Source organism: Amblyomma mixtum, chromosome 6 (assembly GCF_055824585.1).
Source record: "Amblyomma mixtum isolate Tamu chromosome 6, ASM5582458v1, whole genome shotgun sequence".
NCBI classification, from domain to species: Eukaryota; Metazoa; Arthropoda; class Arachnida; order Ixodida; family Ixodidae; genus Amblyomma; species Amblyomma mixtum.
In genome coordinates this window covers 139678106-139695431 of record NC_143017.1, presented here as the reverse complement: position 1 = coordinate 139695431, position 17326 = coordinate 139678106, and the positions used below count along the sequence as shown (strand labels likewise).

The window sequence follows — 17326 nt, the reverse complement described above, 5'->3', positions numbered from 1 at the left end:
TTCTATGCATACACCCTTCCTTTCTTTATAACGCGGCGAATAAGCGTAGAAGAGCAGCTGAGGATCCTTCTCCCGCCAGCGGCAAGGGCCAGAAATGAACTTCGTCCCAGAAACGAATTCGGTGGGTTCAAAAACGCCGCATAAAAAAAAGGAGCGAAAGAGAGAAAGAAAAGAAAGAAAGATGAGAGCGAATAGAGCACGGACTAATGGAACGCGGCCAAATAAAGGAGAACACGGGCGGAGGCGCAGGCAAACGAAGTTCCGGAGTCGAATGAAAGGACGTACGCACGAACGAGCGAGCCGGAGCTCTGGCGGACGTGGGGCGAAACCGCGAGGCATTTCTCCTCCGCCAACAGATACCAGGGGGAGCCTGGGTCCCTCGTTTGGGGAAAACAGGCCAGGAAGAGGGTCTGAAAGGCCGAATAGAAAAGGCAACGGTCGGTGGGAAGGGTACTGAGGGAGGCTACGGGCGAGAGGTCCCAAAAGAAGAACCGAAAATAGAAGCGAAGGGCGGGCGGTAAGAGAGAAAGGAGGTGGCGGGAAAGAGAGAGAGAGCAAGGAGTAATAGAAGGCGGAGAAAGAGGGCAGGCACGGTCGACGACGATTTCGGCGGCGGGCGCACACGCGCCCGACCGATGGAGGCGGCACACGGCAGGGTTCGGTCCGCTGAGAACGCCGCGTGTGTCGGCGTTCGCGCGCTCGCCGCTGCCACCACTACAGGTGTTCCGGTCCCGCGGTTGGGCTTCGCTGCCGGGCGCGCTCTGATCTTCGCTGCCGGGCGCGCTCTGATCTTCGCTGCCCCGTAGACTCCGGGAAGCGGAGTTGTTCCGGTGTTGGCAGACAGGAAGAAGGCTGCGCGCGAACCAATCCGATTTCCCCTCCGTCGCGACGGGGGTGGGTTGAGGCGACGCGGCGACATGCTCCGGACTTGGCAGAGTGCTTTCGGTGCGCCCGGTGACAACAGCCCCTGAGGACCCCCACGGACTTGGACGACATGCGGTCGAGACCCGGCATCGGATACTGGGCGGTGCTGCTCTTGTGGGCCACGTTGCTTCTCATCAGCCCCGGTGAGACCTCGTGTTCGTTTTGTGCCCCGCAGCACCCGACTTGTCACTGTCTCAGATCACTGCTCCAAGACAGTCGCGAACTTTTTTAAAAAATTTAATTTCTCGTTCTATTACACCGCGCTTGAACGCAGCGTGTTACTGAGAATGTTTGAACCGAGCCGGCGCTCACAGCAGCGAGCACATACGGGCGAATTGGGTGAAAACGCGTGTGGAGCTTGAAACGAAAGCGAAACCAAGCGATGCGTGTCCGCTTGTTCGAACCGTGGCTGAATGATTCCTTAGCGAAGGTCATGTTTTCGACTTCAAATGCATTCGAATAGCACGGGAAGCGTTCGCATTTTTTTTTCACCGTCGTGACTTGGGCGAAGTACGTCGGAAATGCCTTGACCCGTAGTCTATGCTCATTTTCAGCCGACGCTAACTTTCTCAGGCTGTGTTACCACATCTCGTAACAACTCCTTTATTTACTACACATTTGTACATTTATAAGTACTGTTATTTATCATGGTTCAAGCTATATTTTCTGATCATTTTCAAGAATAAATGAATGAAAATAAATCTCCGACTTTAGGCCAGTACATGAAATGGGACTATAAGCATATGCAGTTCTGTAATTCAACTTGTACACCACTGAGGTTTGCTGGTTTGCACGTCATGTCTTTAATGAGTTTTCTAATTTATTTACTACAATGACAAGCGAGCTAGTTGTTATCTACGTCGTCTTTTCAATAATTCTTGTGCTTTAAACCGGAAAGATTATGCTCATTTTTCTAGGGAAGTACAGTACCATGACATTCTTTTTCTCCAAATACCGAGCACAGTTTGTGCAATACATTACTCACAAATATTCATGCAGAGTAGCTTTATCTAATCTGTGTCAATACATGCGGGAATGCCATGAGCGCATGCTTTTGTTGCTTCGTTAGCTCACGGACAGTTTACTGCCAACAAGTTGTGCGTTTCGTTTTATCGTACAAAATTTCCCAGCTAGTTCGACGAAACCCGAAAAGGGACGGACAGCGATGCGCGCATCGATACCGCCGCTCGAACTTTTCCGTTCCCCTCTTTTTTTTTCTTTTTTTTTCTCGGAGCGCACCTTGGAGTTATGTTTCACAAACCTAACTGAAACCCGTTTAGGCGCCCATATATCCGCGCCGGGCATATTGATTTGCTGTCTCGGCTAATTTTTTTTTTTTTTTTTGTTCCGCGCATTCTTTGCTCCTTATTGCTTGTCACTTTCTGTTTACAGTGCAAGCACGACATAAATGGCATTAAGCATGACTAAAGAGATGAAGCCTATCTATCCTTTATCTTATGTGAACCCAATGGAATGCAGTGTTGCGTATGAGGACCCTATAGCTTCCCTGGATGATTTATTTGTCGTTGTTATTTTGCAGGTGAGACATTTTATTTCTAGTTCTTTTTTGGCAGTCCACTATGTTCTATGTCTGTTAATGTTACCATTTAAGTACAGCTTCACTGTCTCCAGGCCCTTCAGAGGACCTAGAAATGTGTATCCATTACTTTTTTTTTTTCCTGAATGCCTGTTCTACTTTAAGACTATGAGACATGCGTTTGGAACCTAAAATTGAGGAAAACTCAGAGCCTGTGCCCTCGAAAAATTTCTAACCTAGCTTTTGTCGCTGCACTTGGTGCTTACGAGTGCAGTATTGTCAATTTAAAAGAAATTGAACACTATATTCTCGTAGCTTCAGTTTCCAATTTCAAAGCGTGCAGCGTGTTTTTACGACAGCAGGGCGCAGGGCTTGTTTGAAACATCGTGAAACATCACTAAAAAGTAAAGAAACAAAAGGAAGAGTGCCGTTTATGCAGGCCACTCCTTGACACTGCGTACTGGGGGAACCACATTAGCTGCTGCTTAGTACTTTCAATGGCTGACTGACTTCTACTCCTTACCTGCACTGCTTCGCGCTGTAGGAAGGTACAATCTCATCTAGAAGCTTAACTTTTCCTTACATAGAGAGCAATTATTGCTTCTATCTGGAAGTTAGTGGGTTCTAATTCCGGCGCTACCTGTAACCCACCGATTTTTTTTTAAATAATAAAGGCATGTCCCTGCCAGGTGCTCGGCTTCCTAATGAATGAAACACTTATGTAAGGCGTCCGCTGGCTTATGACCAAATCACATCATGATCCAACTGCGCTTGAACAAATGCGTGGCCAAGCTTGCGCCGTGATGCAGCCGTCACCAAGAGCGTCTATCTAAGACCAATGACTGATACCTGGCGTAGCTTAATGGTTTTTCTATTAGGTGAAGGAGCCCTGAAAAAATTCGACTCTGCCCTAAAGTAGCGATTTCTTTGTTTTAAGAAGGAAGCATTTCAGGCAGGGTGTTGTCATCTCAGGATAGGGCGCTTTAACGGCGCGATAAATGAGAGAAAAAAAAAAAGAGGCGTCTGGTCAACCAAATATGGTCAGCCAAGGAGGAATGTGTAAGCCAAGGATTCAAGATCATGCAGTTATGAATCGCACTGGGTAGCAAAGGAAGGCGAGTGAAGAAGAGTGCAATAGACAATAAGGCAGCTATCCAAATAAATAAAAAGCTTTGGAGAACTTTTCGGAGCTTATCTAACGCTACGAGTACCGTCGCGAACGCACGAAGCCCAAGAGGCGCAATACAGAAGCGAATGCAAAATCTGAGAGGCTTTATTAAAAAAAGGGGCAAATAATATTGTGGTTAGTGTTCATTTACGATGCGTGATTACGCTGTCCGTAGGTGAGCATAACCACACAGTTATATGACCGCTATCGACCAGATCGTTTTCACTTTTCCGTTCTTCTCTATGGCGTCCCTGCCTGACAAGACACAGTGCAATACACTTTTAAGCGAGCCAGTCTAGGGTATTCGTGTTTCGTTCATATCTCTTGGCCTGCACTAGTTGCCTCCTCACCTATTTTCAATCTCACCTCAGTCGTCCGCGGTGCTACTAACGTAAAACTGGCGCATGTTTCTGGGTTAGTGCGAATGCCCTCCTGTCGAAGATAAAACACTGCGATGAATGAAAAGGGGCCCGTAAATAACTGTAAAGAAAATAACGGGGGAGAGAAAGGAGAAAGCAGTAGTGAGACTGAGAGGAATAAAGAAGGCACTATCCGAACCTGCATATTTTGGCCTTTTAGTAAGCTAGAAAGTCGAACACGTTAGCAGAAAAACTTCCTTAGTAACGTTATGAACAGACGTCTAGCGGCAGTAGAAAATGATCACAAAATATGTCACGCACCTGGTGCTGTCCTGGCTGTAAACGGCAGCGAGGGCACAGTGGAAAATAGCAGCTCAAGGCACAGCAGATTTTGTTCGTATGTGTGAGTGAAAAGAGCAACGTCACTACGAAGAATAACTGCAAGTGCACTCTGTACAGATGAATAAAACAACGGAAACAGGATTCAAATTATATTAACTGATTATCCGAGACATTTAGTTTTTGGCAGCCTTGCCCTAACAGCAAGCGATGTAGTAGAACGTGTTGTCGGGCTAGTTGGTTGAATTTATAACACATAAAGATGGGCCCGCTGAAGAAGAAATATGATTAAGTAGAACGTGTTGTCGGGCTAGTTGGTTGAAAAAAAAAAAAATTCAAGCAAGCGATGTCCGCTCACAATACGCTTTTGACAAGCCAACTTCGTTGCTGTGCACACAATTTAAGCAGAAAAGCCAGCTTGTAAGGAGAGGCTCATTAGTGGTAAATCCTTGGCGCTAAGCTACAGCGGTTGAGCCCAATGTGGTACATGAATGAAACATTATTATGACACTTCCACCTCATTCTCTTATCAAAACTTCATTTCTGACTTATCTGTTTCTGAATGCGGTGAACTAGCCTGCGTAAAAGCGATTGGTCAAATGTTTAGGGGAAAGGTGGAGTGTGATATTTAATAAGGGAGTAATTACTCATTGGCATCTTCCGATTAAAAGAAAAAAAAGAGATTAAGAGAAAAATGTGCCAATAACGACTACGCTGCAAAACGGAGGGCACGACGGTAAATTACAGCAGTTTACCTCAGCGAAGTAACAACACTGATGGGAAGAGCTTTGTAGCGGGCGGCTTCGCGTCGCTCCAAGCGGGTCCGTTTGTCGTATGTGCACTGAAGTACCGGTATACATTGCCATTTTTCAATTTCCCGCCTACGGTTGTGTGGCCTCAGCAGCTGGGATTTATCTTTCACTTTCAAAAAAGATGAAAGCATTTGGCTCTCTGCTCCGCCACGATGAGTAATGAAGGCATACGGGGAAGACAGATGCGGCTGGAAGAAATGAAGCTTCAGTACGAGGAGGGGAGCAGGAACCGCTAGGCTGTAACGGCAAAAAAAAGCGAGAAAACAAAACGGACAAGAAACACCGTTATTTGTTCCCCTACCCCTTTAAACCACTAGCAGGGACGAGCCAGGCTCGTCATAAGCACTCATTTCTGGCTCATGACGAGTCCAGCTTGTCACGCCGTCGAAAGCATTTTTTTTTTGTTTGTCGACAGATGGCAGCACGGACAGTAAATTAGCGTTGTAGCACCAGTTTCGGAGCAAAATGTGACCGTTAGTGAGTTAAGGAAAACGACAAAAAGCAGCTTCTCTCGCCACGTGCTAGAGAAATGGACGCGGAGAGACCGTTTGCTGTCTGCCGCCGTTTTTCTTCAAAATGCGGTTGTCGCTTTATTTGCCTGGACGGTGGAGCTTAGTACCAGTTGCACGTGGCAACGAATAGAAAGCGAAAGCAAATACTACCCGTTCCAGAGTCGTAATGCTGGTTCTGTTGTTCGTATGGTGTGAGTGCGTTAATATAAGAAGAGATGAAGGAAGCAGAGAAATATAAGTAATGATGATTGAAGAGGTAAGAAAAGAGATGAAAAAGGGAGCAAAAATTATTCCAACCAACATAGAGAAAAAAGGAAAGACAGAGAGAGGGGGAAATAGGAAAAGAACCCTATTGAAAAATTTGTATGTTTTAATGGATCAGCAAATAGCATTATGACACATTTGGTTTGGCTTCTTAGCATTAACGTCCCAAAGCGACTCAGGCTTTGAGGAACGTCGTAGTGGATGGCTCCGGATAATTTCTACTGCCTGGAGTTCAGTAACGTTCATTGAGATTGCAAAACACACGAAAGTCGTGGGTTCGATCCCGCCCGCGGCGATCGCATTTCGATGGAAGCATATTGCTAGAGGCCCGTATACTGTGAGTTGTCAGTACACGTTAACAGCCCCAGGAGGTCGAAATTATCCGGAGCCCTCCACTACGGCGTTCCTCAAAGCTTGAGTCGCTTGGGGGCGTTAATCCTATAAAATGAAACCAAATGTGCCACAACCCTATTTGCTCACTCATTCGAACCTCTATGCATTTTTCAGTAGGGAATGGATGGAAATACGAAAACAAATGTAACGATCAACTCTTCTGGCTGAACAATTTGCAGCTGGGACTGCGGTCACTCTTGAGATTGAAGGGATGCAGGTTTTGTCGTGTTCTTTTCGGTTTCTTCTGTCTTTCTCCTTTTTTACGGAAAGTGCTAAATCAATGCGTAGCAGTGACAAAAAGTTGTGCGCTATGATGTCTGCAACTGTCCTCAGTTTCGTGTTGACGTCTATATCACTGTCGCACCGGTCACTGAGGTCAGCACTGAAGGAAATCAGGAAGCCGCCTCACTCAAGCTACCTCGCTGCATCGTCGCTGGGAAAGAGACCCATGCCGCTCTATCACTACATTTTCAACCAGCCAACAGCATGCATTTGGGACATACGTAACAGGTGATGTTACGCAACAAAAGCGTACCAGAACTCAGGGTCATTTGAAGGACGATGACTAAAAGGTAGAAAAGTAAAATACATTCTTCACGAAAGGTAGGAGGTTAGACAAAAACTGCGGAACGAGCTTTTCGACCGCGGCCACTTACTTTCGCCGAAAGCCGCGGCTGGAAGTTCACCGTGACTGCGGTTGCGAAGTCGCTGCAGCTTCCGTTATTACGTGTTTAACGGCCCGCTATCTGGACAGCGCAGTATGCGAGACAGTTGGTTTTATGGCGAGATTTTACGAGTGGCCGAGTTTCTCTGCTGAGCAGCTGAACAACGGGGGAAAAAAAAACCCGAAAGAAAGAACTCTGGAGGATCGGAATGAACAAAAACAATCTTCTGTGTGAGTACATTCACAGGACGCTTTACCTTCGGTGAAAATGAAAGAAAGAAATGTTAATAGAGCACAAAAACAAAAGGGAAGACGACCGCAGCGGCTTTGGTTCCAGCACGGTCTGTTTGTTCTAGACCGTCCTGCCTCAAAAAAGGCGAAACGTGGACGGAAGACTCGCTTCCGCCAGAAGAGAGATAGAAAAAGAAAAAAAAAAACCTGCTACACTACGAATGTCGGGACTGAGCGCGGGATGAGACAACGCTCAAAACCACTGGTCATTTCTAGAGAGGGACGCGCGCGTCACAGGCGAGCCAGGCAGCGCGCGCTTGTCGGCCGCGTCGGGAAAGGGGTTCTGCTCTAGCAACTGCGTTTCGTCTTCGTAACCCCTTTTCGGGAGCGCATTCCCGCGCCTCCCGCTCCGGGCACAATTCACCTTTCAGCACCACGGAATCCAGAAACAAAACAACGAACAAAAAAAAAAGGGGAGAAAAAGAAGCGCGCCCGGGCATCGAGCAGAGAGCGAAGTACACGCACGTTCATGCGTCGCCGTAGAGCAGCGGCGGCGGCCTCAGAATGGAATGGACGGGACGAGCGACGGGGCGCAGACCACGGCTGCTGCTGCTGCTGCGAGAGAAGTGGAAAGGGAAGCCGTTTCGACGGCCGTTTTCGGGACGGCCGCTGCCGGCGACGGCCAGCAGAGCAAGCACGATAAGCGGCCCGAAACCATAAAGCCACGCGCGCCGCGGATAATGAAAGGGAAACGGCGGCCGCGGTGCTCCTAACGTGCACCTCGAGTGCCCGTTGCGGGTAAAGGGGGAGGGGGGACCTGGGGTGCGCGATGGTTTTGGGGCCGCAGTCCGCATAATGGCGGTCACTTAGAGAACACCGGAGGGTGAGGGAGGGGGCCGGTGGTGTGCTGTTCGCCTCGGGGGCTGCCGTGTCAGTATGGGCCTCGCGTGAGCCTTCTTGGTCGTCGGCGCACCGCCGCTGGCCGCGGGAGTGCAATGGGGATTCGCATTGTGGATTCCCGTTACGCGCCATCGTCATGGGGCCCGTCCTCGGTCGGCGTCGCCGCCTCTGCGATCGATGCGGTGAATCGCACGTCCTTGTGTCTGTGTGTGCGTGCCACACGCGTCCGTGTACGGCGGAGCGCGCACGCCTCGTCGTGCGTGTCGCGTCCGTGCCCGTCGTTTTCACTTAGCCCCCGCTGCGTCAACATGACGGCGGAGGCCACGCGGCCGGGAGGGGAAAGACAGGAGCACGGGAACGCGCCCCCACACCCAGCTAGGCGGACCGGTCAATCGACCCACGGCCGGCAAACCTTGGCCAGCGGGTCCTCTTCTTCCGTCGATCCTTCTCTCTATCCGAGCGTGCCGTGCGCTCTTCTTTCATTGCGTCTTCCTATACCTTTCTATTGTTCTTCCCACGTGTCCAGCGCTACCCTCCTTTGTCGCTCTTTCTCCGGGGGCACGTACGCACGTATACATACACGAACACAACGGGCCGATTATTGTTGCTTCGGAAGAGCAGGTGCTCGACCCAAACGGGTCCGAGCTAGGGGTCCATTCGCCAACCGGTCGCGTGAGCCGCGCGGCGCTAGACGACTTCCTCTTATCGGGAGAGAGGTACCACGCCTCTCCCTCTCTCCCCACCGGCACCCGTACCGCGCCTGCCTCTTCTTGTTCCTGTTCTCCTCCCCCTATCGCTGTTGCTGCGCTGTCGAGTCCCTCGTTTACACAGGTCTGAAATAACCAGACCCCAGCGAACGAAACAATAGAGAGCCGCCGCCGGAAACAAAAGATTGGGGCTTCCATACCGAGGTGTTATTGCTTTCGTGCGGTCGCCGAAGTGCCTTTTCCATGTGCGGCCTCCCCGCTTTCTCTTCCTGAACAGCCTTCCAGTCTTTCACCGTTTTTTTTTTACTTGGCTCTCGGCTCGTTGTGCCTCGAGCCGCTTCATTTTGTCAGAGGGTATACACACTTCGCTCTTGCTGCAGCATTTCTATGTGCGTTTCTGTCGTGCCTCGCTCTCGAAACAGCCCTGAGCGCAAAGTCGTTTTGCCGTTTCATTTCCGGCTTTCAACGCAATTTTGTTCGGCGACGAGAGCGTCTCGGGTCAGAGCCACTTTGTTTTTCGCTCTCACGGGCAAACTGTGATTGCGAAGTGCGGGATTAGGTTTTCCCAGTCAACCTCGATCCCCGGGCAGTTTTAAGTGACAGAAATCAGCTCTCGAACCTAGTGCTTCACTTATTTCTCTCCTGACTGACGTTTCTGAACAGGTTAGAAAAGTGGTCGAAACTGCAGGCTGTCGGTTTTTTTTAGTTTAAGCAAAGACATTTGTTTAGTCGGAATACGTGCTGGGATGGAATACGAGATGAACAGTTCGTGCACATGTAATCAGAAAGAGTTGAAAGCTGCCTTGAGACTCGGGTACTGACATCCAACTGATAAAGATGCTTCGCGCTCTATCAGACTCCTAACAAAAAAAGGTAAGTAAAATAGATGCCATTGCTTGAGATTGACCTAACCCCTAGCTGTCTGCTACACACACTAAGAAAAATTCACGGGGACACCTAGCTAATTACATTGTGTGTTGGTAATACGATAACGTCAGCTGTTGATATCCTTACCGGAATTGACGTCACGTCCGGTGTTGTTCTTCTCCCCAGCCAATGAGAATTATCCGGTCTGGTTACGCCACTTCTCGTCAGCCAATGGGCGAATTTTATGACCGACTGCACATTTTGGCCCACGAGGCTTCCAATACTATCGCATTAAGACTTGTTGTGTCTATTTTAGTGCGAGAGCGCAACTTTACGAGGTCTAACCGGCTGATCGGGTTTTTCTGAAGCTTGGCCTTGAGGGTGACCGTGGGCAAACCATAAATAAATAAAATAATGCCGTGACGGCTCGAACAAATCACCTTCGCTGGCCACTACAGGAGAGCACTACGCTATGACCGCAGCCGATCGCGCCTCTTGTTAAATTGTTGTTGTTGTTGTTAAATTGCAGCACACTCTCACACTGTGCATAACACATCGTCGTCTTCATCAACTAATACTACTATCGAACTGCTATCGTGGCTAAACGTGCCGACGACTCAGCAAAGCAAAACCACGAGCCAACAAGGTTAAACACATTCTTTCGCACGTCTGCTCGGCTTAACTACGTCAAAACCCTACCATTTGTTTTGGTCCATCTCCTGGAGAACAGCTCTTCTCTTTAGCTCCATGCTTGCGTATAGCAGGCTGAGAGGAAGTTGCCAGAAGGATTTGAGGAAGGTACTCAAAAGAAAATCAGGTCTTTACCAATTAAAGAACTGCAAGCGCAGCGTAGAGTGCAAGTCTGGTGCGAAGTTGTGTCTGCGAGCAAAGTAGACAATATGACAGGAACAGAAAAAGTAGCTCCTTATGGTTGTGATTCGGGAGCAAGTTTTTGTTTCTGTGTGCGTCGCTCTTGTAGCCGCTCGTCTTCCTACGATCTGATGCTTTGCAAGCGTTTTCTGCGCAAGTCGAGGGTTCTTGTGCAAGAGGTTTAAGTTCAGTGCTAAGAAGATACGCTTATTTCTGTAGGCTAAGAAGGTCCGCGCCGTGAACGGAAAGAATAGTGAACAAAAGGAGGAAAAAAATATTTGGGTTCTTTTTTTAAAAAAAAAAAACATCTGTTACGCAAGAGAGAGCAAAGAAATGGGAAAACAGTATGCAAGAAAACCAAAAGTTATCGCAACGAATGACCGAAAGCTTTAAGACTCCGAAATGCGGTATGTCTTCTTTATCCTCTGTTTTCGTCGACTCTTTGCCCCGGCCAGAAAAGAGCCGTAGACAGCAGTTCCCGAGGCGAGCGAGAAGAAATGAGAACCGCTTCCAAGGGCAGGATGGCCCCCGTCTTGCTGACGCGTCATGTAGCCGCAGGCAAGAAATGCCGCTTTGCACTTCTTGGCCCCCCGAGCTAACCTCAAAATCCTGCCGCGGTGCTATCGCGCTCGTTTGTTACAATTAGTGGGCCGAAATGGAGCTAGTGTATGTAATATATATGATGCGCTGGCAAAGAGCCGTTTTGGGAAAACGGATTAGGGGCCGGGCCGCCTTTCACGAAGCTGGATGGAGGCAATGCTTTTCGCGGTGAGCCCCTTTCACCGCATACGCGTGCGTCGGCGGAAGCCCGCAGTTTTGGTTGACCTCGGCACTGACGGACGTGTTTTTTTCGGCAAATGCGCCTTAATGAAGTGATACCAGTCTCTATTTCGCACGGGCGTACGGCTTATGCGGCTATGAGAAAGAAACTAAGCGCTTGAACGTGCTCGAGTATTATACGGCGCTATAGAAATGATGTTTGGGTTATTTTCGTCAGTAAGATTATACAGCCTGCTTGAGGTAAGATTAGATAAAAAAAATAAATACGCAAGCCTTAGTCCTTTTCTGATGGGAATTTTTTGTGGGGAGCTCTGCAGTGGTATTAGCTTGGCCGTAACAGCACGACTTTCAAAAGAAATCTTCGCATGTTTCTGTCGGTAGGAACTCCCCTAACGCTGTACGGGCCAGCAACTTTTTTTTTCTGCGTTTAATGTTCATTGCTTTTGAAATTTAAAGTCCTCTGCCGCTGCGTTAAGTCTAATTTGTCCATCATTAACCGGATGGAAGTTTATGTGATTTGAAGTGACAACGCTGGGCGGGACATAGTTTAGTATTCATCAGATATCTCTTGGGCTCTGTGCCAACACTAATACTGAAACGATGGATGACGAGAAGATCGTGCGTGACGCTTTAGGAGGGGCGAAACAGGCAAGGGGCTATAAGACACACACACACGCTCCAAGAAGCGCAAGCGCACCAATGCCAATTTGGGCTCCCCGTTGGTGTCGCCATTCCAACGCAGACCGTTAGACTTCATCCGCCGTCCCTCCGCTATTGATTAAAGTGTCTGCTCCCCTTGGACACATCTCGGCGTGGCTAGCTGGCTAGAGTTTCAAGACGCATATGCATCGTGTCCCATGGTCAGAGCGCTGTTGCTAGTGCGTGCGCGTCCCTCTTAGCCCCTCGTTCTCCGCTTACTCCGTCTCCTCCTTTTGCAAGCACGTGTGTCTGTGCACGCGAAGAAGCGCGGCGCACGCCTCTGTTTGCCGCCCTCAAACAGACATGAATTCAGGGACTTCTTTGGCGCTCATTGGTGTCCGTGAATGTCGCGCCCCGGCGGTAGCCCGCCTGCGCCCGGCCGCGCTGTTTGTCGAGCGAAAACAGAGCGCCGCGCGCGCCGGCTGCTAATGCCTGCTCCCCTCGCTGGGCGCTCAGTAATCCAATGCTCGAGATTGGGGCCGCGCGCCAGCCCGTTCTTAATCACGACGCTGCTGCTGCCTCCTGGCGCCAGAATGTCGGAGACAGTGGCCGCCATTTGTGTGCCCACCGGACCGCCTGCGCGCGCCGAGATGCGGGCTGTGCAAAGCCACGTCATTGTTGCTACGGCCGTCTTTTTATGTGCGTGTTTTTACCTGACTTGTGTCGAGGTCTTCGAGGTTACGGTAACGTTGGCAGCCTTATTTCTCCGTGCACGGTAGGAAAGCAGGGTCATCATCATCATCATCAGCCTGACTACGCCCATTGCAGGGCAAAGGCATCTCCCATATCTCTGCAATCAACCCTGTCCTTCGCCAGTTGCGGCCACCGTATTCCTGCAAATTTCTTAATCTCATCCGCCCAACTAACTTTCTGCCGCCCCCTGCTACACTTGTCTTCTCTTTGAATACACTGCGTTACCCTTAAGGACCACCGGTTATCTTGCCTTCGCATTACATGCCCTGCCCAAGCCCACTTCTTCCTCCTGATTTCAACTAGGATGTCAGTAACCCGCTTTTGTTCTTTCATCCACTCCGCCCGCTTCGGATTTCTTAATGTTACACCTATCATTTTTTCTTTCCGTAGCTCGCTGTGTTGTAACTTAAGCTGAATCCTCTTTGTTAGCCTCCACGTTTCTGCCCCATAGGTGAGTACCGGTAAGATACAGCTGTAAGGCTAATGACTGATTTTTTTTTAATTCTTCCACAAAAACGAAAATGAAAAATGAAAATTGGTTTTTGAGGAAAAGGAATGGTCCTGTATCTGTCTTACATCTCGGTGAAAACCTCAACCGCACCGTAAGGGAAGTGATAAACGAATTAGAGAAGAAAGGAGGAAAGAGGTGCCATAATGGAGGTCTCCGGAATAATTTCGACCACCTGGGGGTCTTTAAAGTGCACTGACGTCGCACAGCACACGGGCGCCTTTAGCGCTTCGCCTCCATGGAAACGCGGCCGCCGTGGCCGGAATCTCGAAATTCTGTCGCCTTATCGGCCCTGTTGAGCTGGGCACCACACTGATACCAAATGCAGTTCAGCAGCACGGGTGCCGGTTATAGTGTAAAAAAAAAATGCTATATCCATTTTTCTTCTTTCGAAGTGCCTTATAATTTGAAGGTTCATCTGCACCAGACGGGAGCTGCCGTCGTATCTCTAAGCAGATAGCACCTTTGAGAAAATTTAAAAAAAAATGAAATTTGCGATAAAAAATATTGCATCCTGCTGAACTTGCAACGTAGTTTAAATTATGCAATAATTAACTTTCAGCGCATTTGTCCATGTAACAGCGTTTGGGAACTACTTAACTACGTGTAACAGAATGCTTGACTGAATTTTCTTTGCTGCTCAATTTTTTTTTTTTGCCGTATCTAGTAGAACCAAAACCTCACAACAGGGGCTTTCTTTCTGCAAGACGCAGTGGGTCGATCAAAAGTTCCCAGGCCAGAAAGTCTGCTTTTGGGCCTTATATCCCGGCACTTAAGATACCATTAAAGCTATCAAAGTTCTCAGAGGTGAGCATGCTGCTTCTCCTACCATCTACAAAGATTTTCGGTTTCGAGGGTGTTGTAACTTCCGGACTAAAAGCAGACCCTGTGACCTGGAAACTTTTGACCAACCCTGTACATACATATGCTTAGCTGCGAAACTATGCAGTGAGCCTATGATCTCGCCTCTTCTTTTTTTGGACAGTGAAGGACAAAATGAGCGGCCATGTCTGTTTTTCGGCTTTACATGAGCCTTTTAATGTTTTACGGTAACGGCGTTCCGACCACTGAACCCAGTATTCATTCTTCCGGAGCTTAAAAAAAGCACGCAAGATAAAAAGAGCGCTCGGTACTTCAACAGCTACCACAGAAAGGTCAACGATCTGTGGCTCCGACAATGGCCTCTCTTGACATTTTCGGGAACACTATATGATCTGAATAAAAGGCGGTTCATGGACAGCTCATGGTTCAGAAAAAAAGAAAAAACTCTCTCCGCAACCGAAAGCAAGAGGCAGATAGGAGGTTTGTGGCTTTCATTTTACCGAACGCCTTTCCCCTTTCTTTCCAAATGAGTAATCCAAAACTTGCCTTTTCACAAATAGCTGCAATAAGTGGCTATGTTCGAAGTCTCAGATTTCCTGCCTCGTAGTGGTTTACCTTATTGAAAGAACGCTGTGTGACGCTGAATTGAAAGCCTAACCGGGAAAAATATGTCGTCGGCCGTGAAATTCATCCATTGGCTGGACGGAAGTAACGTCATCAGATGTGCAAGTGATATCACTTACTGCCAACGCTTCAACAGCTTCTAATACTGTCGCATTGCCAACACAATGTAATTTGGTGTGTCTGTTACTTTTTTTGTTCCCTTCCTTTCTCCGAGAGAAAGACAGATGTATTGCCAACTTCTGGCAAGCTTTACGTTATTCTCCTAACCGGGCAGTTTATTATCCGGCTATCTGCGAATCCGATTGTCTGAAACAATGAAGACTCAACGCTTTTAGCGGCAGTGAAGCAAAAAGGGAAGCGAACAGCCGTCCTCTAGCAGAATTCCGTAGTGAGACTAATCAACAACTGCTTCAACGTTCTAAAACGGCCACTCAATCATTATCATTATCCCGTTTGCTTAGTCGGCTGTCGGCATTCACCATTTCGACTGCAGCAGTATATTGCTTAAACGATTCTCGGCGCAGCAGGATCGCACTCGCGAGGCCTTTCAACTTAACGTGCCCGCCACCGTTCGCGCTGGTTAGTTTCAACGCGCCGAATAGCGTCGGCGACTAAAACTAGGTCACGTTGGGCGCGCGCTCCGGCTCGCTGCTGTTGTTATTGAACTTTGAAACAGCCTTAACGATCTTCCGGCGCCGGAAAAGCGCGCCGAGTCTGCCGATATGAGCGAGCCTCGGAAGAGAATGCAGCTGTTAATTTCCGCGCGCGCGCTCCTGCCACGACTCGCGAACGCCGCGTGCTCTCGCGGGCGCGCGCGATGTCACGCTATTGCTGCCCGGCAAACAAAGGGCACAGCCGCGCGTATGCACTGAACGCGGCCTACGGGCTTTGCTGCGTGGCACCCGGGTGTATACAGGGGGCAGTGCATACACTGCTCCTACCCGAGCTTTCATTTCCCGCGGATTCATTTGGGACGTCAATGTTTGTTTATTGACGCCGCTCGGAAAGAGGGGTAAAGTAGTGCAGGAACCGGGCGGAAACGAAGTCGCCGTCCTTCTCTCCCGAAGCAAAGTTCGAGCTTTGTTCTAATTCTCCTTGCACTGCCTTTGTTTCTATTTTATTTTTTTTTGTCTCAAAGCGAGCTTCGCAGAACAGAAGCCAGTGAAGAAAGCTGCCTGTACGCCTTCCTTGCTTGGCGTGCTGAGTTCATCTCTGTGTACCGCTTGGAGTGACTCGCCACCGCAGCTGCCGGCTCGGGCCTGTAATAGGCTGAGAAGCCTCGCACGCTCGGCGACAGCGCCAGACCGCGAGCGGGCGCGCAAGTAAACAAAAAGAAGTGGCGCTGGCCTCCCGGCAAACAGTAAAGAATAAACAGAGGAAAAGCTGACGAACGGTCCTGGAGCAGAAGCCGTTGAGGAAGGAACGAAGAGGGAATTTGGATTTCTAATTTCCTGCTTGCGTGACTTCGGGACACGGGTCCCGTGTGAGCAGGAGCTATCGGTCGATGCTTGAGGGTGTAGAGGGAGGGAATGGGGAAGAAGGAGAACAAGAGAAAGAGAGAGAAAAAGGTTAAAAGCGGCTCGATTAAAACGCCACCGGGAGAAGTTCGCATTACTTTGACAAAACACGACAAGCGTTCGGGAGAGAGAGGGAGAGGTGTGTGTCCAGTAAAAAGAGAAACGGGCTTCGACAGTGAAGTGGGCAAACGAAGACATGAGTAATTAAGTGGCTCAAAGCTTTTAATAAATCGATCACTGTGCCCGCTAATGTGATACAGGCACTTTGCTACCGTCGCTGGCTGCTAATGAATGGATCGGGCAAATGGCAGGGTCTACTCTTGGACTCTATACGTGCTTTTGAATTTTTTTTTTCTGTAACCGTATCTCTCCCCTTCTGTGCCTCACTTTCTTCTTTTCTTCTCTTTCCTTCAAGTTTTTAACCCGCACGTGTGGCGGATGTCGTGACTCACTCACATTGAGATTCAGATCAATGCACTTGAGAAAAACGCTGCTTCGGTCGGCGTCTGCAAAGCAGAGGCACTCTGTTTCCTCTCCCCCCCCTCCCCCCTCCCTGCATCCTCCAAGTGCCTAAGCCTGCAAATCAATCGCTCGATAAAAGGGCGTTTGCGCAAAACATTACCTCGGCACCCTTTAAGGAAAGCAGAGCTTCCAAAATTGACGCACCCGTCCAACTTATGCAGAGCCTGGTTGCGATTCGTGCAGAAAGCGGGCTTATATCTCACGAAACTTCTTAGCGACTGGGGGTAACGCAGGTCATGTTATCGCTCAGAAAACACTCGCGCCTCGGTCGCGTTTTGGTTTTACCTTCTTTTCCGGTTTGAGCTTACTTTTCTGAGCACTTCGAGGGCAGAAAACTTTGTACTGCGGTTATCATAATCGATATCTGCGCTGGCCTCAACTATGATTATAGCCGGTTGACGTCAGGACGGCTCGGTCGCTTGTCTTCAACGATATTTTTCTTAGCACGACGCTCTGCTTGGAGAGAAAGCAAGCAACGAGAAGAGATGTAATAACTAAAACAACTACACCGGTTTAGAATGTGTGAGTAGAAAGGCGAGCCTTTACTTTTTTTTTTTTTTTGAGAAAAGGGCTTAAATCGAACCTCTGTTTCTCTGCCAGTTTCATGAATTTTC

The 17326-nt window shown here is 48.9% G+C and overlaps 1 protein-coding gene across 1 annotated transcript in view; it reads left to right on the top strand.

Annotated features, from left to right (window-relative positions):
• The first annotated feature begins 600 nt into the window (after window positions 1-600).
• The window catches only part of LOC149340592 (uncharacterized), a 137018-nt gene continuing 120292 nt past the window's right edge, over window positions 601-17326 (top strand). The window contains exon 1 of the mRNA XM_089549417.1: window positions 601-1067. Coding sequence (XP_089405543.1) covers window positions 995-1067 — 73 coding nt within the window. The 5' untranslated portion in view covers window positions 601-994. The remainder of the gene's footprint in view (window positions 1068-17326) is intronic.